At 40.2% G+C, this 22,575-nt stretch overlaps 1 protein-coding gene across 2 annotated transcripts in view; it reads right to left on the bottom strand.

Moving 5' to 3' along the window:
- The window catches only part of dhx15 (DEAH (Asp-Glu-Ala-His) box helicase 15), a 117,420-nt gene that overhangs the window by 63,130 nt on the left and 31,715 nt on the right, over window positions 1–22,575 (bottom strand). For both annotated transcript variants that reach the window (XM_041205005.1, XM_041205094.1), the window contains exons 2-5: window positions 20,627–20,972; window positions 17,784–17,977; window positions 16,222–16,381; window positions 15,057–15,275 (exon numbers count right to left, since the gene is read on the bottom strand). In XM_041205005.1, the coding sequence (XP_041060939.1) occupies window positions 15,057–15,275; window positions 16,222–16,381; window positions 17,784–17,977; window positions 20,627–20,972 (919 nt within the window). The remainder of the gene's footprint in view (window positions 1–15,056; window positions 15,276–16,221; window positions 16,382–17,783; window positions 17,978–20,626; window positions 20,973–22,575) is intronic.

Below are 22,575 nucleotides of genomic sequence, written 5' to 3' on the forward strand. Positions count from 1 at the left end.
CAGATCAGATCTAAGCTCTACAGTTCTGCCACATCCAGTCAGGAATGATGAAGGGCAATTAAACAATTCATGGAGGAGGTGATTCCACTAAGATGCCCATTCTCAATGATGGGGGAGCGTACCACATCAGTGTTAAAGACAAGGCTGAAGAATTTGCACCAACCTTCAGCCAAAAATGCCAAGTGGATGATCCATCTTGGCCTCCTCCAGAGGTCCCCAGGATCACAAATTACAGTTCACTCCATGAGTTATCAAGGAATGGCTGAAGGCACTGGATACTGAAAAGACTATGGGCCCTGACAACATCTTGGCAGTGGTACTGAAGACTTGCACTCCAGAACTAGCCAAATCCCTAGCAGTACAGATCTGCTTCAGCACAGATACAACAATGGAATTTTCCACCCGACAATGTGGAAAATTGCTCAGGTATGCCCCATCCACAAAAAGCGAGACAAAGGAGAGAAGGGAGAATTTCTTCTCTTAGAGGGTAATTAATATTTGGAATTCTCCACCCTAGAGGGCAGTGGAGGCAGGGTCATTGAATATACTCAAGGTTTAGTTAGACAAGATTTTTGGTTTGCAAGGGAGTCAAGGGTGAGGGGGCAGGCAGGAAACAGGAAAATGAAGCGATGGCCACAATCAGGTCGACCATGGCCTTATCAAATGACAGAGCAGGCTCGAGAAGCCAAATGGCCTTTTCCTGCTCATATTTCTTATGCTCTTAAGTCAGGAGTGTGATGGAATACTCTCCACTTGCCTGGATCAGTGCTGCTCCAACAACACTCAAGAAGCTCAACACCATCCAGAACAAAGCAGCCCAACTGATTGGCACCCCATCCACCATCTTAAACTTTGACTTTCTACCAGAGCCACACAGTGGAAAAAGTGTGTAACATATACAAAATGCAATGTAGCAACTTGTCAATCTTCTTTCAACAGCACCTTCCAAACCCGCAACCTCTACCAACTAGAAGGACAAGGGCAGCAGACACATGGGAACACCACAACCTGCAAGTTCCTCTCCAAGCTACACACCATCCTGGCTTGGAACTGTATCACCATTTCTTCACTGTTGTTGGATCAAAATGCTGGAATTTCCTTCCTTCCTATCAGCACTATGGGTATATCTACACCACATAGAAACGTAGAAAATAGGAGTAGGCCATTCAGCCCTTCGAGCCTGCTCTGCCATTCATCATGATCATGGCTGATCATCCAACTCAATAGCCTGTTCCTGCTTTCTCCCCATATCCTTTGATCCCTTTCGCCCCAAGAGCTATATCTAACTCCTTCTTGAAAACATGGACTGCAGCGTTTCAAGGCAGTAGCTCACCACCACCTCCTGAAGAGTAATTAGGGATGAACGACAAATGCAGGCCTTGCCAATGATGCTCACATCCCAAGAATTTAAAAAAAACCTTGTTTTGGACTTAAACACATCATTCTCAAAGTTAATATGAGATTCTATAAAAATCATGAGTCTAGCTGAGAGGGTCTGGTACCATAAGATTACTAACCAACTCTCTCTCATTACACAATACTCAGTCTAATATATTTCCTAGTTGCTTTCTCAATTTATTCTTCTAGAAAATGGTCAATTGCATTACACAAACTCCTCTCCAAGACTACTTTTGCCAATTTGGCTTGCCCAGTCTATGAGAAGTTTGAAGCCCTAAGATTATCCTTGTTACATGCTGCTCTAATTTCTTGATTTTTACTGGGTCCAACACTATAATTACTGTTTTTTGTTTGGCAGAGGGGTAGGGGTGGTGGAGAAGGGGTGCTATAAACTACTCCCAACAGCGTTTTTTGCCTTTTGTCGCTTCTTCAGGCTGATTTTACATCCTGCTTTTCTGGGCCAAGATCCTTTCTCCCTGTTCACATCCTTCACCAGAGACACCCCTCTAACCCAACCACCTTAGTTCCCAACATATTCACCCAGAAACCAACTCAGTGACAACTACTAGATCAAACCTACTTATCGCTATTTGTGCCATTAATTCATTTACTTTGTTACAAGTGCTTTGTGCATTCAGACATGGCACCTTCAATTTTAAAAATTTACTATTTTTCTCCCAGAGGTTGCCATCATCGCCAATATATTATCTTATTAAACACCCGCTGTCCTTCCCTGACACAACATGTTTGATTTCACCCAAATTTCTATTTCGCTCTGCAGCCTTGGCTTTTCTCTTCTGACTGATGAATTTACCCTTGCCTGAACCCTTCACCCCACATCCACCACCACCCCCCCACCCCACACTAACTTAAAGCATTATAGCTAACCTTTATTTCATGACACTTTACAGTACACAAAAGGTGTCCATTTTTGCAATTAGAATTTATAAATGCAAATTAGCCTCATTAATACACAGTTACTTACCTCTATAAGCATACTTGAAGTCCACTTTCGAAGTAGGCTTTATAAATTAAGAAACATTTGCATATGGAATTAGGGGGAGGGCTCAGGTGGATAAGATAGTTTAACGAGTTCAGAAATAAACACATGAGATGAGGGTAGAACAGTTAGAACTTTAGGCACTACAGGCAAAGGATGTAAAGTAATTGAAACAGGAGTTATAAGAAACATGACAGTAAAACATTAGAGCATAAGGACAGGTTGGGGTGTGGGGCCCAAATAAGCATTCTTTACACAAATGCATGAGTATAAGGAACAAACTGAATGAATTACAGGCATAAATTCAACTTGGAGGGCATGACGTGGTAACCATTACAGACAAATGGCAATAAGACAGCAGGTTTGGGAACTAAATATACCAGGTTATAAAAGGTCTATAGGAAAGATAAGGAAAAAGAGGAGGAGGGAATGGAGTAGCATTAACGATAACTGCTGAAATCCCATCAGTGCTAGTAACGGGTGCAACTAGAGATAAGCAGGCACTGGGGACTTTATAGATAGAATTAAGAAATAGAAAAGGATTTAAGACAATAGTGGGAGTTGTCTATAGGCCCCCTGGTAGCAGACGTTAAGTGGCAGTCACAGATCAGTCATGATCACTGAATGGCTGAACAGGCTTGTGGGGCTAAATGGTCTATTCCTGCTCATATGTAAATTGCATTCAATAAATATTGTATAGAAACATCAAATGATGGCACACAGGAGGACATTCAGCCCATTGTGCCTGCGTTTTGGGTTGAACTATCCAATTCATCCCATTTCCCTGTAGTTTCCCTATACCTTGTAAAAACTTTCCCCATCAAGTATTTATCCAATTTCTTCTTTGAAAGTTACTATTGAACCTGCTTCCACCACCTTTTCAAGTAGTGCATACCAGAACAGAAGGTGCTGCATAAAGAAATCTCTCCTCACATCACCTCTGGCTCCTTTGTCAATCATCTTAAATCTGTATTTCCTGATTACTGATCCTTCCGCCACTGAAGTTTCTCCCTATTTACGGTGTCAAAGCCACTCAACTTTAATCTCTTCTATCAATCATGTCTTAATCTTCTCTTGTTTTAAGGGGAGCAACCCTAGCTTCTCAAGCCTGTCCACAAGTTTAAGTGCTCCATCACTGGTTTTATTTGTAAAGGAGATATGCCTTTTCCTAATATTACTGTGGGATACTGAAACAGGCTTATGGGGGCTGTGTGTATGTATATATAGTGTGTGTATGTATATATATTGTGTGTATGTGTATATGTGTGCGGCAGACAGTCAGACTGCAAGGTTGGAATCATCAAAAGGGATTAAGTGTAAAACAGGCATTTGAAACAGAGATGGGTAAGCAAGGATAAATTTTCAGCAGATATCTACAAATGCAAATGCCATTCACATTATAAGTTGAGAGGTTGATTGATTTTCAAAGGGACACGATAAGATGTTTACAACTGGCAAGATTAATAAGGCAAAGTTATTAAGTTTATTTTTCCCAAAAGTGCTAGCCATAATGACAACTGAAGTGTGCTGTTCCAGTAACCAAGGTTGTGTTAAAAGCCTTTGGAGTTCCATTGTCGAGTGAGAGGAAGAGAGAAGTTGTGAAATATCTCCTTTATAGTAACAGTGGGTGCTTGTGGTAATATTGCTGAATGTTTTATAGATTAAGAATCTATCTGAAGCGTTGCCTGAAAGGGGTGTGTAGTTGGGAGTTTAGCTAAGCAGAAATCTTGTGAGAACTGTTATAAAACTAAACCTAACTGTGTAACTGTAGTCTTGTGTGTTTAAGTTTTCTTTTGTTAATAAATGTTTTAATTTAATCTTTAAAACCTTTTAAGGTGGTAGTGAACTCATTACTTCTGACTTCAGTACACAAACTTTCTTGTAATAAATACAATTTGCAAAAGCGTTGTGATCGAGTGGCCAAGTTTCCCTTTGGGATTTGGGCAGCCTGGAAAATGCCACCTCCCATATCATAACACATCCTAATAAATCTCTTCTGCACCCTTTCTAAGGTTGATATCCTTCATAAAGCGGAGTGCCAAAAATTAAACACAATACTCCAGCTGAGGCCTAACCAGTATAATATAAAAGATTTAGCCTAACTTTTTGCTTTTATTTTCAATGCCTCTTTCTAAAGCCCTTACGCTTTTGCAGCAACTCTCTCAACTTGCCCTGCCACCTTCAACGATTTGTGTACACACACCTCCAGGTCTCTATTCCTGTACCCCCTTTAAACCTGTATCTTTTATTTTAGTCATTCCTCATTCTCTCTACCAAACTAAATCATTTCATACTTCACTGCAGGAAATTTCATCTGCCTGTATCTACAGATTTCACCATGCTATATACTACTCATTGTTTACTACATTTCCCAGTTGTGTATCAGCTGTAAACTTTGAAGATACGCCCTGTATACCAGAGTTCAGATCATTCATATATATTACCAACAGCAGTGGTCTTAACACAAATCCTTGGGGGGCACCACTACATACTTCCCTCCAGTCTGAAAATCATCCTTCATCACACATTCTGCTTTCTGTCCCTTAGTCAATGTCGTATCCACTCTGCCACTATCACTCGAATACAATAGGCTTTAGTTCAACTAACCCGCCTATCATATTATGATAGTCCATGTGCTTTTAAGACAAAAAAAATCTATGGGTGGAATCATCCCAGTTTTGCACCAAGTGCTGTAGCGGGCATGAAAAACTATGTTTTACCTGCTGGCCGCAATGGTGGATTTTTGTGCCATATGGTTTGCCTCCAACCTCATTAATTATGCAGCCACAGGAAACGTGCTCACTGGCAGGCGGTCTTTGAATCTGAAGGGCTGCTCCAGTGAAGACATGGCCCTGAAAGCCAAGGAGAGTTCAGTGACCCATCACTGAAATGGCTTTTGAAGGCCCGCCGTGATGTCCTCCATTCCCACTTTGGCCGCAGGAGTTGCAGCAATCTCACCATTTCGACTTGGGAGGCGGTGGTCAGTGCCAACGCTGCACAGAAAAGTTTGACCATCCAGCGCAGAAAGAGAATGAATGATCTCATCCGTGCTGCCAGGGTAAGGCAATATCTCATCATTCTGAACTCTCACACTCAAGGCCATCACATATTCACTAGCACCTCACTCACTGCCAGCTCAAGGGACGTCACCATTCACTCTCTCTCACACACCCCCACATCTCCATCTGGCCTAATCTCCTCTGGAGGCTGCCTCCTCAGCCCTCACCATCTTGAGGTCACTTGCACAGATCAACGTTTGCCCCCACACATACACCCTCTTCCCCAGTACAGCCCTCACCTTGCAGCCTCTTCCCTTGCCTGAGGCCACTTCCCCCCCTTCCCCAAGCAAGCCCTAGCCTTGCAGCCATTGAAGAGCCAGGTAGAGACTTGCCCTTCAGCCCTCCCAAAAAGTAATGTGGTTCTGCCTGTGAAGCCTGGTGCGGATGACGAGTGCTGCCTGAAGCAAGGTAAGCAAACAAACCTTGAAGTCCCCAGCGAAGTGCAGCTTGCCAGGTGCATGTTGCTTAAGTACAGTTGTGAAGCATGTCAGTGTGAAATTATGCTGACGTGTCCGATGTTACATGCTGGGGTGTTGATTCCAGTGAGCAGGGCTTATAATGAGACGGTAAAGTACTGAAATTAGGTTCCCAAAGCGCAGTGGTGGGAAACGCAGCCCATCATTGACAGGTGGAGTGGACGATCGCAAACTGGTTTTACGACGATGTGAAACCGATTTTTGTGATCTCCCGATATCTGCCTCTTCTGCCTGAGGCCCACCGCAAATGGGAGCAGACGATTGCAGCCTATATATTATGTTATGTTGAGGGTCCCTTTAACAGCTAGGTTTCTCTAAAAGATTTCTGGTAAAAAGCAGCTGGCTTCCAGTCAATGATCAATAGTGACCGTGGGGCAGGGAGGGGGCAGTGGGGAGAGAAAAGGAGAGAGAGAGAGAGAGAAAGAGACAGAGACACAGACAGTCTACAACTGTGGGACTGGTGGAGGAGGTCTCAAGGTAGCATAAGGCCCAAGAAATCTCAATCCTTATACAGATATTTGAAACAGCACTCAAAACAAGTGGTTAATCTTCCAATTTCTGCTAAGTACCTGGCTGATTGAAGGTGTAAATCAAATGATATAGAAGGAAATTCGAGTTAAGAAGTTTGGTTTAGAGAATATATAAAACTGTGTTCACTGTACTTTTAATATCTTTAACATAATTGACTATATAAGATAGAGTTTAGTTATTGAAATTCACGTTCCTTGATATTATTGTTTAGTAAAATTCTTTTGTTTTAAACCATGAACCTTGTGGCTTCATTCTTTTAGCAAATGCCTGGGTTTTTGGATTCTAAAAGTATAAATACATTACTGGCCTCTATCAAGATCATAATTCTATCAAACACATTTTGAAATTCCATATACACAAATGCAATAGTACCCCCATCAGCCCTTTAACTCCATAATAGAAGCTAATCCCTCCTACAGAAAAGCCTACATTCAGATTCTTGTTCAAAGTCTAATTTTGCATCAGTCCCAATTGTAAATTCCTTGCTATCTTTACCATTTACTCCAATTTTACACAAATTAATCTTCTTCCATCAAAATACAATAAGAAAGGCAGCAACTACATAACACAAGGTACTCAACCAAATTCATGCTTTAGCACAAAGTATTAGTAAAATCATTAGCCATTACGGACCATTGATTTGCACTTTGCACACAGAAATAGAGAAATTCAGAATGAGATTCCCAAGACACCTTTAAGAGGCCCAGAATCCCTTATAATAAAATGGAATTTGAATTATTCAATTTCCTTCAAGCCTTGATGAAAATGACTACAGCAACAAAGGATACACAATGTTAGGTTTATTTGGTTGATTTTGTACTGAATTTTCAAACAAAGTTTTGCACCTTCTGATGACAACCTGCGTTTGATTTTGTGGCATAAAACAAGTATTCCAAACTTCTGCCTAAACATTGCTGAAAGTAACCTGAAACATTTTGGATGCAAGGGGAAATTAAGTTGAGTTTCTGTTCCAAATTATTATCCCGTGCCCCCGAATGTAATGACACACACAAGGGCAATGCGCAAAAGCAATCAAGATCTGCCTCCATTGTCTTATCTTTTAAAAAAATTGTTCATGGGATGTGCGCATTGTTGACAGGCAGCAGCATTATCGCTTGAGTCATAAGGTTGTGAATTCAAATCCCTCTCCAAGACTTGAGTACTAAAGTAAAGGATGACACTCCAGTGCAATACTGAGAGAGTGCTACACTGTCAGAGATATCATCTTTTGGATGAAATATTAAATCAAGGTCTTGTCTGCCCTCTCAGGTGGATGTGAAAGATTCCACAGCACTATGTCAAAGAAAAGCAGGAGAGTTATCCTTGGTATCCTAGGCAATTTTTATCCCTCAACCAACATCACAAAGAAACAGATTATCTGGTCATTATCACATGGCAGTTCGTGGGAGTTTGATGTGGGCAAATTGGCTGCGGCAGTTGCTACATTACAGTGACTACACTTAAACTAAGCATTTCATTGGCTGTAATATGATTTTAAACATCCCGGGGTCATGAAAGGCACTATGTAAATGCAAGCCTTTCTTTTTCTATATTTACTGCCCATTTCTAATTGTCCATGAGAAGATGGTGAGCTGCCTCTTGAACTGCTGCTCTTTTCTGGTTTAGGTAAATCTGCCATGCTCTTAGAGGACTCGTTCAGGACTTTTGACCAGTGGCAGTGATAGATTTCCAGATCAGGATTCTGTCCGACTTTTGAGGGGAACTTGTAGGTGACGGTGTTCTTATGCATGTGCTATCACAGGTTTGGTAGGTGTTGTCAAAGAAGCATTGGAGACCTGCTGCAGTACATCTTGTATATGGTGCACACTGCTGCCAATGTGCACTGGTGGAGGAGGAGTGAATGTTTATAGTGGTTTTGGGGATGCTGATCAATCAGGCTGCTTTGTCCCAGATGGCGTCGAGCTTCCAGATCATGGCTGATCTCATCGTGACCTCAACTCCACCTTCCTGGCTGTCTTCCTTAACCCTCGACTCCGCTGTCAATCAAAATTCTAACTCAAGCTTGAATATATTCAATGACCCAGCCTCCACTGCTCTCTGTGGAAGAGAATTTAACATACTAATGCCCCCAAGAGAAAAAACTCATCTTGGTTTTAAATGGGAGACTCCTAATTTTTAAACTGGGTCCCTTAGTTCTTGACTCCCCCAAAAGGGGAAACATCTTCTCAGCAGCTACCTTATCAAGCCCCTTCAGAATTGTATGTTTCAATAAGGTCACCTCTCATTCTTCTAAACTCCAAAGTATAAGCCAAACCTGCTTAACTTTCCCTGATGAGATAACCGTCTTACATGTACTTTTCCAAGTGAAGTCACTGCTGAATGTAGGTAACACAGGAGACAATGTGTGCATGGCAAAATCCCACAATTAGCAATGTGATAATGTCAAAAAATCTGATTCATAAGACCATAAGATCAAGCAGAAGTTGGCCATTCAGCCCAACGAGTCTGCTCCACCATTCAATTAGATCATGGCTGATCTGATAATCCTCAACTCTATTTTACTGCCTTTTCCCTATAACCTCCAATTCATTAAAAATCTGTCTACCTCAGCCTTGAATATATTTAACAACCCAGCCTCTATAGCCCTCTGTGGTAAATAATTCCAGATTCACTACCCTCTGAGAGAAGAAATTCCTCCTCATCTCTGCTTTAAATGGGCGCCCCCTTACTCTGAGATTATGACCTCTGGTCCTAGACTCTCCCACAAGAGGAAATAACCTCTCAGCATCTACCCTGTCAAGTCCCCTAAGAATCTTATATGGTTCAATAAGCTCGCCTCTCATTCTTCCAAACTCCAATGAGTACAGGTCCAACCTACTCAACCTCTCCTCATAAGAAAATTCCACCATACACAGGATCAACCTAGTGAACCTTCTCTAGACTGCCTTCAATGCCAGTATATCTTTCCTTAGATAAGGGGACCAAAACTATTCACAGTATTCTAGGTGTGGTCTAACTAGTGCCTTGTATAGTTTTTGCAAGACTTCCTTATTTTATATTCTATTCCCTGTGAAATGAAGGCCAACATTCCATTTCCCTTCCCCATTACTTGCTGAACTTGTATACTAGCTTTTTGGGATTCATGCATGAGGACTTGCAAATCCATTTGTGCTGCAGCTTTCTGCAGTCTTTCTCCATTTAACTAACATTCAGCTCTTCTCTTCTTCCTGCCAAAGTGCATAACCTCTCATTTTCCTAAGTTATATTCCATCTGCCAAATTTTTGCCCACCCACTTATCCTGTCCATATTCCTCTGGCGACTCTGTCATCCTTGCCACTTGCCATCCCACCTATTTTTGTGTCATCCGCAAACTTGGCAATAGTACATTCACTTCCCTCACCCAAGTCATTAATACATATTGTAAATAATTGTGGCCCTAGCACTGATCCTTGTGGCATTCCACTAGTTACAGGTTGCCATCCTGAAAATGCCCCCTTTATCCCAAATCTCCATTTTCTGCTAGTTAGCCAATCCTCTATGCATGCTAACATACTACCCACAACACCACGGGCTTTTATCTTATTTAGTAGCCTTATGTGTGGTACCTCATCGAACGACTTTTGGAAATCCAAATATATCACATCTACTGGTTCCCCTTCATCAATCCCGCTTGTCATCTCCTCAAAGAATTCTAATAAATTTGTCAGGCATGATCTCCCCTTCATGAAGCCATGCTGACTCTGCTTGATTAGATTATGCATTTTTAAATGCTCTGCTTTACATCCTTTATAATAGACTATAACTTTTTCTCAATGGCATAACGTTAAGCTAACTGGTCTATAGTTACCTAATTTTTGTCTCCCTCCCTTTTTGAATAAGGGTGTTACATTGGCAGTTTTCCAAAATCTAAGGATTCTTCTAAGATTACTACCAGTGCATCCACTATCTCTGTAGCTACTTCCATTAATATCCTAGGATGCAATCTGGTATTTATTTCCTCCCCCCGCCAACCGCTTTTGCCCCTTGATTATTTAGTATTTTTGGAATACTATTAGTGTCTTCTACCGCGAAGACTGATGCAAAAGTATTTATTCAACTCTTCTGCCATTTCCTGGTTTCCTATTATTTCCCCAGCCTTCTTCTCTAAGGGGCCTGTTTTCACTTTGGTCTCTCTTCCTTCTTATATGTTTAAAGAAGCTCTTACTGTCTGTTTTTATATTACTTGCCAGTTTACCCTCAAAGTTTGTTTTCTCGTTCTTTATTATTTTTGGTTATCTTTTGTTTGTTTTTTAAAACTTTCCCAATCCTCTGGTTTATCACTAATTTTTTGCCATGTTGTATGTTTTTTCTTTCAATCTGATACTGTCCTTAACTTCCTTTGTTGGTTGATTCAAGTTTCCAGAGTGGTACTTGAACTCTCAATCTTCTGACTGAAGAGACATACCATTTGCCCATGGTTGACACCAAAGTGGTGCAATATCCAGTTTCCACTTTATAAACATATTCCTTAACCATCTAACCATCAATACTGTTTTTTCTCTTACCTTTATGGTTCATTAGGTTTGCACTATGGATGTGGAAACACTGAAGGTGAAGTAGGAACAAGGGAGTGGCACAGGATACTTGGTTTGGATAAAGTCCATTACCAATGCATTAAGGGGTGATAGAAGGCTGACAAAAGCAGGAAGACAGCTACAAGTAAAAAATGTCTTCCTTTATTGGGGGCATATCAAGCTTCAACACCAAGTTAGTCCCATAAACACCTGGGGCAAATGTGCAATTATTATCATGTACTCAGGAGAGCATCAGGAAATAATAATTCATGCTGATGAAAGAAAGATGAAGTCACATTCAATTAATCCAGTTGCACTAAATAAAACTGAGTTGGCAATCAGGAAGTGCTTGGCCCAAGGGTGGTTAAATATACATTTCACAGCTATTCACCCAGAACATCAGGCTTTTCCTATGACCTGAAGACTTAGTTATTTCAAATCCCAAAGTAGTTTTATGAAATACAATTCTTTTAACACTGCAATAACCAGAATGATGAGATACTATGACTTCCAGTTTTCTTAAGAAACTCCTCTTCCTTTAGGGAAGGTCCTTCCTGAAAATGATTAATATTTGAAGCTTAATTAGGACAGAGTGACAATCACAGCTGCAGTGACATTCCAGATGTACGTTATCTTCAGTCGGACAGGCTACAATTAATCGGAGTCAGCTTACCCTCTACCTTAATCTCTCTGGTACCAAAATTAGGAAATCCACTTTCCTATAGTTAGATCTTGCAGCAGATTGTCTAACTTAGTCGTAGGGAATTAGCATTTGGGCTAAATGAAGCAATAACTTTTGTTAATAGAATATTGATTATTGACATAATTAAATATAAAATATAAAACTTAATATGGTGCATTAAAACACTGGTGCAATTGTCTGATGGAACATCCATCCTAGTTAGCAACATGTCAACTTGAAAACAACTGAACAATCAAATGCTTGTTCATGTGACAGTTCAATATTAAAACACTAGAATTGCAGCTTATAAATTAAGGATCAAAAAGTGAAGGCAGCTACTGTCTTCCTTGACACCATCTAGGTCATAATATTATTTTGAGCATGCTGTTCATGAAGTGACAAGATTCAGGTTTGTCAAATTTACCCAAACAACTTCCTGATCTTGACAATGCCTCATATACCACCACCTGGTCAGATCAGCATAATCATTACAAAAGCCTGAAAAAGATATTGCATACCAGATTAGGAATGGTTCTCATAGGGAAGAAGAACTTAAGAGAGAGTTTATGAGTACTAGAGACATGCAAGTTTACCATATAATGCAAAAATTGTGATAAATTTCATAACATTACTGTGATCAGTGATAGGATGCTTCTCGTTGATTCCAACAGAAGACAGTTTAAGGGTATTAATTTGCATATTTTGGTTTTCAAAAATGCGCAAATTTCTAAAAACATTAGGTATGGGAAATTCACTTGGGCATCTACTTGGGCTTTTGGTTAAACACAACAAATACTCTCCAAACAAAAACCTATTTCATGGAGCCTTCTAACAGTTTCAAAAGGATACCCAACATCCAAAAGGATACAGCATCCTCATCACAGAACATTCCTTGACATGAGATTTCAGAACTGATCGTTCTATTCTTCGTGAACACAAGGTATGAAGTGTGAATGGAACATCACGTGTTATTTCCACCTCCTGACGAAATAGCTAATCTATTTCACTCCAGGCATTGCTACTGAGAGATGCAAACTAAAAAGTGATTTTGGTGGGGGGAGAAATCAGGGATCAATCAACATCATTAAATCACATTATCGCATTGTTATAGCAGTGCTGTTTGTGGAACCGTACTGTGCACAAAATGGCGGCCTTATTTTCAACATTACAACAATGATTACATTCCCAAAAGTATAGCAAAGGGCATGAAATACTTTGGGACGCTCCGAGGTTGTGAAATAAGTTAAAGATAAAAATGACATGAATTTCTATGTCAGAGGTGGTCTTATTTTTCCATGGAATAAAACTATAACATTCTAATGTTGCCACAGTCCAGAGTCCCAGTAGCAAGATTAAAATCAGGCTTAAATTTTGTCTGATAATGATCCTGTGAACTGCCTTGGGATGTTTAAATACATTAAAAGGGGTTTTTTGGAAATGCAAGCTGCCATTTAATTAAAAGAGAAACAAATATGCGGACAATGGTGTCTGCTTATTATTGGTGGGTGTCTCCAATTAAAATGAATATAAATCACTGAGAAATGGAACAGTTAAAAACATAACGAACAGGGGCAGAAGGTGGTCATCCTGCCCCTGGCGTCTGGTCCACCATTCAGTAGGAACGCGGCTGATCTTTGACCTCAAATCCACCTTCCTGCCCAAATTCCATTTTCCTCAATTTCCTTAGTTCCCAAAAATCAATCAATCTCAGCCTTGAACATAACTCAAAAACTGAGTACCCGCAATCCCGAATGAAAAAATTGCTCCTCATCGCGTTTCTAAATAATCAGCCCCTCAACCTGAGACTGTATCCCGGTTTTAGACTTTCCAGCAAGGTGAAACAACCTCCTTGTCTACCTGAATCTTAGACATTTCATATATTAAGATATCGCACTGCTGCCTTCTCAGCTTTGCTCAGGGGCCACATTGGATCCTGGATAGACATCCATGTACACCTGGGCTGAAATCAATTTCTTCACTAGCTTCTCTACTTTAATGTGGCCTCCACCATGGCCAACAAAGGCTTTTCTTGCTGACCTGCTTCTAATCCAATACCTGGTCTGCTTCAGCAGTCCCTGGTCTGCTTCAGCAGTCTGTTTCCTGTCTATAAGCTGGGAATTTTTCACTCTACAGCAAGCTTTCATCCGTTCCTGCTGGCTGTCATCCAGATCTGGATTCTGCTCCCTTGCTGCTAAATGACCACTTTTTTGCATTTTTCTGCTTGCTTCCTGTAGCCATCGACCCCACTCATCCCTCCCTGGACTAGTACCAGCTCATCAAGCTAGTATTATTTCTGCTCGTCCTGGACTTCTATGCTCCTCATCTTTGAACGGCTGTTCCTTAGACTAGCTCTTTATTTTCGCCTAACTTCAAGATCTCTGGACTACACTGTTCTAGTTCCATTAGTTTCACTCTCACTGTTCCTTATTCCATATCGGTACACCAAATCCCAGGCACTTTGCCCCTCAAACAATTGGATTCACTCACTGGCCAAAGTGGTCTCTGAACCTTAACATTAGTTTGTCAATCATCAAAGCTGACCCCCACCTAGTCTACAAGTCAACTTCATGCCAGTATTGAACCTTTGACTTTAACTTTGGGCTCTCAAATTGTTTCTTTGTGTGTGACTCTTTAGTCTCTGCTATGCCTATGTACCCTACCTTCCCTGCACCCATCTTGATTGTCATTACTTCTATCTCCTTTTCACTACTTTGGCCTCTCTCAAGCCCCCTCCCCTTGGAGTTGGGCGGGGGGGGGGGGGGGTGCTTACCTCCCCAGCCACTTTCCCTTCTACTCACTTCGTTCATTATTAGCCCCTGTGAATTTGTCACTTTACTTCTCCACTTCCTATGTTGTCAGACACTCACTCTTGGATGAGCTGCAATTTTCTCCAACTGAACATCAGGGAGACTGAAGAAATTCCCTTCAGTCTCCACCACAAAATCTGCAACCTCATCGTTGATTTCATCACTTCACCCAGCCACCATATGGCTTGAGCTAAGGGTGGAAAGAGGGGGAATTTGGGAAATCGTGCCAAGAGAGAAAAAAATACCATAGTATCTTTAAGCTCAACTCTCAGGCAAAAGTTACCACATTAAAAGTGGCTTGAGAGCCTCAATTTAACCCTGACTTAGCATTAGTTTAACATTTTCTATTTAAAATCTTCACCAAATGATTTTATAAAAGAACAATCGTCTCTACTAGGACCATGGATATCAAAGTATGATTCTGATTTTATGTTATTAATTCCATGTCAATTTTCACTTGGTCCATGGAAGAGTTGGAAATCTGCAGGAATCAGTTTCATTACAGCCCAGTTATTACAAGGACAAAATCACACAGCTACACTGATGATAGAAGGCAATTTTGAGCTGCAAATAAATCTTGATTCTTACCTCTTGACCTGTGAGGAAAAGCAGGACATCTCCCTCCTCTTCTTCACACATATGAATCTGAATTACTGTTCGAATCGCTGACTCTAGATAATCCCTCTCCGGTTCCGGGGTATAGAATATTTCTACAGGATGTGTACGGCCAGGAATGGTAAGCAGTGGGCAACTATCAAAGTAGACTTGAAACTTGCCTGCATCAAGTGTGGCACTCATGATGATAATCTGAAAGAAATAGTGATGCACTTTAGTCTCAATTCACAGGAGAAAAGACCATGGTTAAAACTATAAAAGTATAAAATTGCCTCATGGAAGAAAATCAAATCTATTTCCAAAGAACTGTATAACTATGAAATGAAACATTACCACTGAACAACAAACTAAACCTTTAGGTTTCTCAGTTTCAACTACTGGCGGAATAGAACACCTAACCATACAGCATGAAGCTTGACTAAGCAGCTAAAATGCAGGCTTATTTACCAAACAGTAAAATGCAGCAATTGGCCACTTGTTCAATCGTAAGAGCTACTAAATAGAAATTCTACAGGAACCCAAGTGGCTATAATTAAACAGAAATTGAATCTATAATTCTGGAGAGCAAAACGTATTTAAATGATTTTTTTTATCTGTCACATATATCTTGCTGACAAAGCAGGTCACAATGAAATCACGTCCAGTGGTCAGGTTGGGCTGTAAAGTTTTTGTAGGGATATAGGGCAAATGCCGATATATGGAGTTAGGTCACAGATCAACCATGATCTCGCTGAATGAGGAACAGTCTTGAGGGTCTAAAAGGCCTACTCCTATTCCCATGTTCAGTAATGGAGGTGCTAAGTCGAGGCCCGCTCCGCGCTCTCAGGTCAACCTAAAAGATTTCATGACACCTTTCAAAGAAAAGCAGCAGAGTTTTCCTGATTGCCTGATCAATATTTGTCCCTCAACCAACAACACTAAAAAAAGACAGAAGATTACCTGGTGATGCACTTTGGGATGTTCAGGGACCGGGAAAGGCACTATTTTAAAGGCAACTTCTTTCCTTATTCTTCAGGATGTAACATTATTTTCATGATTAACAAATGATCACTGATCAACATTGGTCTGAATTTGAGCTTAGGCCTCAAAAAAAAGTTGCAAGGCACATAACTGCCATTTGCTTTTTCTAAAATCTTACCTTCAAATCTGATCTTTGCTTCACAACTTCTTTTAATACACCCATAAGAATATCTGTTGCTAGTGTACGCTCATGAGCCTCGTCAAGGATGATTACACCATATCGCTCTAGTAGAGGGTCATTCATAGCTTCTCGAAGCAACATACCATCAGTCATATATCTAGAAACAAATAGTACAACAGCTGTTCAGTTCAGTGTTCAAATAATTATACACATAAAGGAGTTCCTAGTGACCAACCCACTGGAGCCATCACCAAAAGAGACAAACAGTTCAAAGCTGCATAGCTAACACATGTCACAGGTGTGCTTTCAAGAACTTAAAACCAATAAGTCTGATAAATTGTTTGAGGTATAATTTAAAAGTCACACTATGTGCTATTCCAAGGACCAAAACACCAAATCAACAACTGCCACAAATTATCCTCACTCAAACAATAATATCAATACTGCTTTAGGCTAGATATGGAATTGAAGCAGCAAAATTTGGCTGCACAAACTAACTCGGTCTAAATCTAAAAGTGCAGAACTAGACCTGGTTCAAAAAAAAACTTGCACTTAAAATTATTAAACCTGAAATAGCCATAAAAGGTTTTCTTTAAGTTTTCGGTATATCTGGAGAGGCCACTCAAGCAATATAATGGTAGTAAGCTTTGATTACCATTCTTATAGTCCATGTTTACCATTAAACTATTTTTAAAAAATTACACATTATTGCACGGCTGCCACATAGCCTCACGCACTGGCTGGGCAAATCCATCAGACTGTTCCATATAGGTTTACATTTCTAATAATATTCAATTTCACAACAACAGCAACCATTATAACTCAGATTTCCTCCCAGGAGTAAGAAAGATGAGTTTCACAATTCAGGTCATGTAGCATTTGGCAAAATTTATCACAATTTCTTTGCTGATACTGCTTTAACTCATGACGTACTCTGAGTTGCATTATTTCATATTTTTATGATGAATACATCTAAGAACATTTACAATATCTCTATTTTCCTTACTGTTCATGTCATGTATAAAATGCAGATTACTAGCTATCACCCACAGAATAAACTGTGTAGCACAACTGGCATCTACTTTAGTCTCAGAATTCATAATGGCTTCTTCAGTGCAAGTTAATCTTGGCTTTTGAAAGATCACCTTGCCAATTTCAAGGCAAACATTTTAAATGCACACGCTAAATGTTACTGACAGTGCAATGACTTCCTCCTGCCCTGCAAAAATCAGTACTGGAGCTTGGACCAGATTCTAGGATTTAATCTTTCTCATTGACACTCTTATGAACTCTCTATTCATTGCAGATGACTCAGGAATGTACTCATTCCAGAGGTCAGGGTAGCTCTAGCAGCAAGGCAAGAAAGAGCAAGTCAGTCTGGATGCAGGAATGAAGAATGGTCATCAAGTCTACTCTCAAGATTATTTTCAATTAAAAAGGATGGAAAAGTATTGCATAAACAACACTAAAGTTGCTTTTCTGCAAATATATTATGCATTGGAAATTTCAACAAACTATGCTGAATGCGATCAACACAAAAAAATCAAGAGTTCACTTACTTCAGACATGTTTTTGCACTGCTGCAGTCTTCAAATCTAATGGAGTATCCAACCTCTTGGCCTAGCATCACATCCATTTCATCAGCTACCCGCTGAGCCACGCTCATGGCAGCCACCCTCCTAGGTTGGGTACAGGCCACACCACGTTTGGGTCCCACCACTGCCCGCACATAATCAACGCACCACTGAGGAATCTGTAAATCCATTCAATCACAAATTAATTGCTTGAATCTTCAACACCAACTACAATGCAAGCATTACACACACATCAAACTTTCTCAAGTACATTACTCCCGAGCCCTATGATTCCACATATCAAGGCAGCAGAAACCAGCAACTCCATGGAGGGCATTAAACCCGTGCACAGTTAACTCGATATTTTATGTCTCCACTGCGCTGCCTAAAGTATTTTTCTTCTTTAAAAAGAGAACACCACCCCCCTGTGATATGGTGTTTAACAAGTATTTTGTTCAGCATACAGTAAATACAAGTGGAATCACTGCTGCTACGACTGATATAAACTTAGCCAGCAGCACTGGTTTCATTTTTTGTAAACCGCCAAACCCTGACAGTAAACAACTGAAACTGAATAACACACACTTAGGAGACAAGAGAATGCAAATCAGGAAATCATAGATTAATTTACTGTACATTCAATTCCTGTTACCCCATATTGCTAATTGACAGCTCTTCTAATGCCTCATATGCTTTGCAATTTTTCAGAAAAGACGTGACTGTGCACTTAATGGGTAGTTTCACTAAGGAGAAAAAAGCCAGTTAAAAACTGTATTCAGTGCTCCACACGCAAAGGCAGATTGATAGCTTGACAGCTGGTGCTGAAGTTTAGGTGCCAGAATTTGTGCCATTTAGTAGGTGGCAACACAAGTGCGGGTCTGGACTTCAATTAACCCTTTAAGGCAGGTATGAACAAGAAGCACCTATTATCAGGCATGAAAACCCCAGGGATTCACACAGTTCCAAGGGGAAGTGGGGAGTTATTAGCAGAGGATGAGATATATGCTGATTCTATGCTATCTTAAGCTGGGGAACAGAGTGTGATGACAGAGAGACCCAAGAGGCAAACAGAACGTTAAAGGTGCTAACAGTCATTCCACTAAATCAAGGAGACTGAGGTTGCCATCATAGCGTTAATATAAAATCACAGTTCTTCAGAAGAAAAACCGTAAAAGCTTCTTACTTCGCCAGACAAAACCTATAACATATTAAATTCAATGCAAGCATTCTAGAAATTTCCAATGCATTTTTAAAATCAAAAGAACCATTTGCCTAATGGCCAAAAAACAAAGGTTCAAAGGAACAACGTCTTGTCCATCATTTGCACACTGGCTGGATCAGTGTGGAACCTTTACAGTAACTTCCCATACTGGCATGGAAACCTATTAGTCACTGCCACATTTATGAAGTACAATCCTCAGTAGATTCAGTCCTGCATCAGCCAAGCAGCATAAACAGAGAATGAGATCAAATGGTGCAGTTGGCTTTTTATTTTTTCCAATCCTTCTTTCATAACTGTCTTTCAAGTCACAAGCAGTAATAAAGTTGTAAGCTAAAATTATAGCAAACTGTGATAATTTGAAAGGCAGATTTAAAAAAAAAAAATACAAAATATAATATTCAGCAGTTTCAATCAAGGCAAAAATGCTCAGTACCAGATTGAACAACAGCTGTTCCTAAGCTGCAGCCACTTCAAGGTATGAAACAGTTTGTGGCCCTAATGGTCCTCCAAAGGTGCCACAGGCACACCAGTAGTATGAAAGTCAGCTGTTAGGGTTCAATTATTCATCTCTTCCTTCAATTCAAGCATCTTCATAACTTCAAGAAAGTGAAGTGGAAGAAGGAACCCTTTATTACATTTTTGGGTTGATGACACCAGAGCAAGGCAATGTCTCTTAACTAACACATTTAAATAATGAGTCAAGGAAGAAAAGTAGAAGGAAAACATGCAAAACAAAAGGGTGAAAAGAGAGAGGCGGGCAGAATGTGTGGACTGTTAACTAGGAGCAGTTGCCAGAATTTCGTACTGGAGTCACTTTGGGGATTGTAGGGGGAGGGAAGAGAACTGTAGAGCATCAGTGGATGGGTGAATTAATACAGACCAAATGCCATCCTTATTCTTTACCATCTTGAATCCATCATCATTGCCTGGATGCACTATTAGAACAGTACATGATATACACACTTATAACTGATGTTAGGATCTTGGCCAGCTGCCAGGTGAGTTGCTGGATACAGACGGAATAGGGAGAACGATAAATTTAAGGTTCCAGCATAGCTCCTTGTTGGCTGTTTAATATTGACTGTCTTGATGACAAATTGTCTGTCCTTCCTCTCCACCATCAAATGGTACGTTGGGAGGAAACAGACCACAATCCAATTATAACACACCCAAAGTCTCTCAAAATCAGTTTTTTCAATAATTCGTGCACATAGGTAACCCAATGTCCAGAGGTGAAGTAGATATTTAATGTATGCAACATATATGCTTAAGTATGCAAAGAAACTACAATGTGGTCCATGGTTCAGTGAACTTGCTGATTAAAAGGCCATCACAAGGCATTCGTCACTCATGTGCTGCACTACAACCAAATCATGTTATAGCATAGAACACAATCTATTTCCTCCTCCCAGGTTCTCAATTACATTCCCTGTTGAATAATTTGAATCATTGGCAAGTCAGTTAAATACAATCTACTCAAATTAAAGTCAATTAATTCACACATCACTGGACAATTCAAATTTCTTTTGCGCAAAAATAGGGTTTAAATTACCCTGGAGCCTGTATATTTACATAATTAATTTCAGGCCAACTCAAAATCACCAACCTGTGTTGTCTTTCCGGAGCCAGTCTCACCAACCAGTACAAAGGACTGGTGTTTGGTCAGGATTTCAGTGAACCTTTCCTTGTAATCCCACACAGGCAGCTGAAGTCTCTTCTTCAGGATCTCATAATAGCGTGGAGTGTGGGGCAAGTTGGTAAATGGATTGATAGCCTGCTGGTGAAGTGCCGGAGTTGTAATGAGGGGCATGCCACCTCCTGTTGTTAAAGCTGGATTAGATGAGTTCCTTGAGTCTTTGTCTCGGTCCCTATCTCGGTCTCGGTCCCTGTCCCGATCTCGGTCCTTTGAACGATCATAATCTTTGTCACGGTCTCGGTCTCTATCTTTCCTCCTGATGTAAATAAAAGTTTATATTTAATTTATAGTTACTTTAGTACAAGATTATCAAGTATGTATGTTCTTAAAATTAGCACCAAAAACACTATAGGAGCTAAAGCAAATAATGCATATAATATCTCAAGGATTACATTGTCAGTCTATTAGCAAGTTATTATTTGACATTGTAACTCTATAAAATTTGATATGCATTTGCCATCAAATATCTGACTATTTAAATCACTCTTCAACCCAACAGGGAAAAAAATCTGGATGCTTTGCTCACCCCATCTTATGTCCTATCTTTTCAATTAGACTTCAGAACAACAAATTTCTCAAACTTTGTATGATAAAACAGCCAAGTTGAGAGATCAAAGGAGTCAACATGACCAATCATTATGGAGTACCAAACAAAGCAAAGAATGCTGAACTACATTAGCCAACCAGTGGAGCACAAGTCAGAGGCACGCATGCTAAAACCGTGAAGCACTCTGATCAGACTGCAGCTCAAATAAATACTGCACTTCAGATACTGTGGTTTTGCTCAACACATTTAAACTTTAGAGGCAGTGCTTGGAAATACCATAAAGTTGATCCCTAGCATTAGTCATAAGGAATCATAAGAAAACACCTGGGTTCTGCAGTCACAAAAAGAGATGACTGAGAAGGGACTTCAAAAGGTGCAAGATGGCAAGTGATTCAAAAAGGTAAATCCAGAAGACGATTTCAAGTTAAACCATGATATTAGGGGAAAGGTACAAAGTTAAAACTAGCAAATAATAAGTTGATTGATGTCAGGAAGCTCTTCTGGTTTAACATATGGAATGGACATGGGAAAAGGCAAGTACTGGTCAAACCTTGGAATCAAGTCAATGAACAGTTCAGTATTGGGATAGGGAAGGAGCTGCAAGATGTGTGTCCTGGATGGACAAGGTAGAATGAACTAAAAAGGTATTTTTCTTCCATAATGTCATAAAAAAAAATTTATAAAACAGGACCAAGAAGGATCTAATTTTCAAACAAATAATTGTGCAATGCATGAACCATGTGACATTATGATATATTCAATTCCCAACATATTGAATGCCTCAAATGGACAAACTGTGGGAGATTGCTACCAGCCTTAGTGCACTGGTAATGCTCTTGCCTCTCAATCAGACGATTGTGGATTTAAGCTCTACAACAGATCACAGAATCTTGGTTGCTACTTGCAGTAAAATGCAGCTCTGAATTGCTGAGGGGTCAAAAAATGGCATGTGATAATGCTGCTGAACTTTGCAAAAAGAAAGAGCCAATGCTAAGCACCATAGTTAGGGCAGCACGGTGAGAGCAAATATTTTTTCAGAGCAAGCACTTGATTTGCAGTCGGCATTCGAGGCTGAATAGAAGGTTATACTGCCTGCAAAGAATGACCTAAAGGAGAGCCATGATCATCTTGTGCTCTATTGCATCATTATTTAAGGCCAGATTAAGTACAGAGGCTTTCACAACCAAACCCAAGAGTGATCAAATCATAAGAACCTAAGGAGCAGGAGTATGCTATCTGGCCGCTCGAGCCTGCTCCGACATTCAATAGGTTCATGGCTGATCTTCTATCTCAATTTCACCTTCCTGCACCA

This window comes from Carcharodon carcharias, chromosome 1 (assembly GCF_017639515.1).
Source record: "Carcharodon carcharias isolate sCarCar2 chromosome 1, sCarCar2.pri, whole genome shotgun sequence".
Lineage (NCBI taxonomy): Eukaryota > Metazoa > Chordata > Chondrichthyes > Lamniformes > Lamnidae > Carcharodon > Carcharodon carcharias.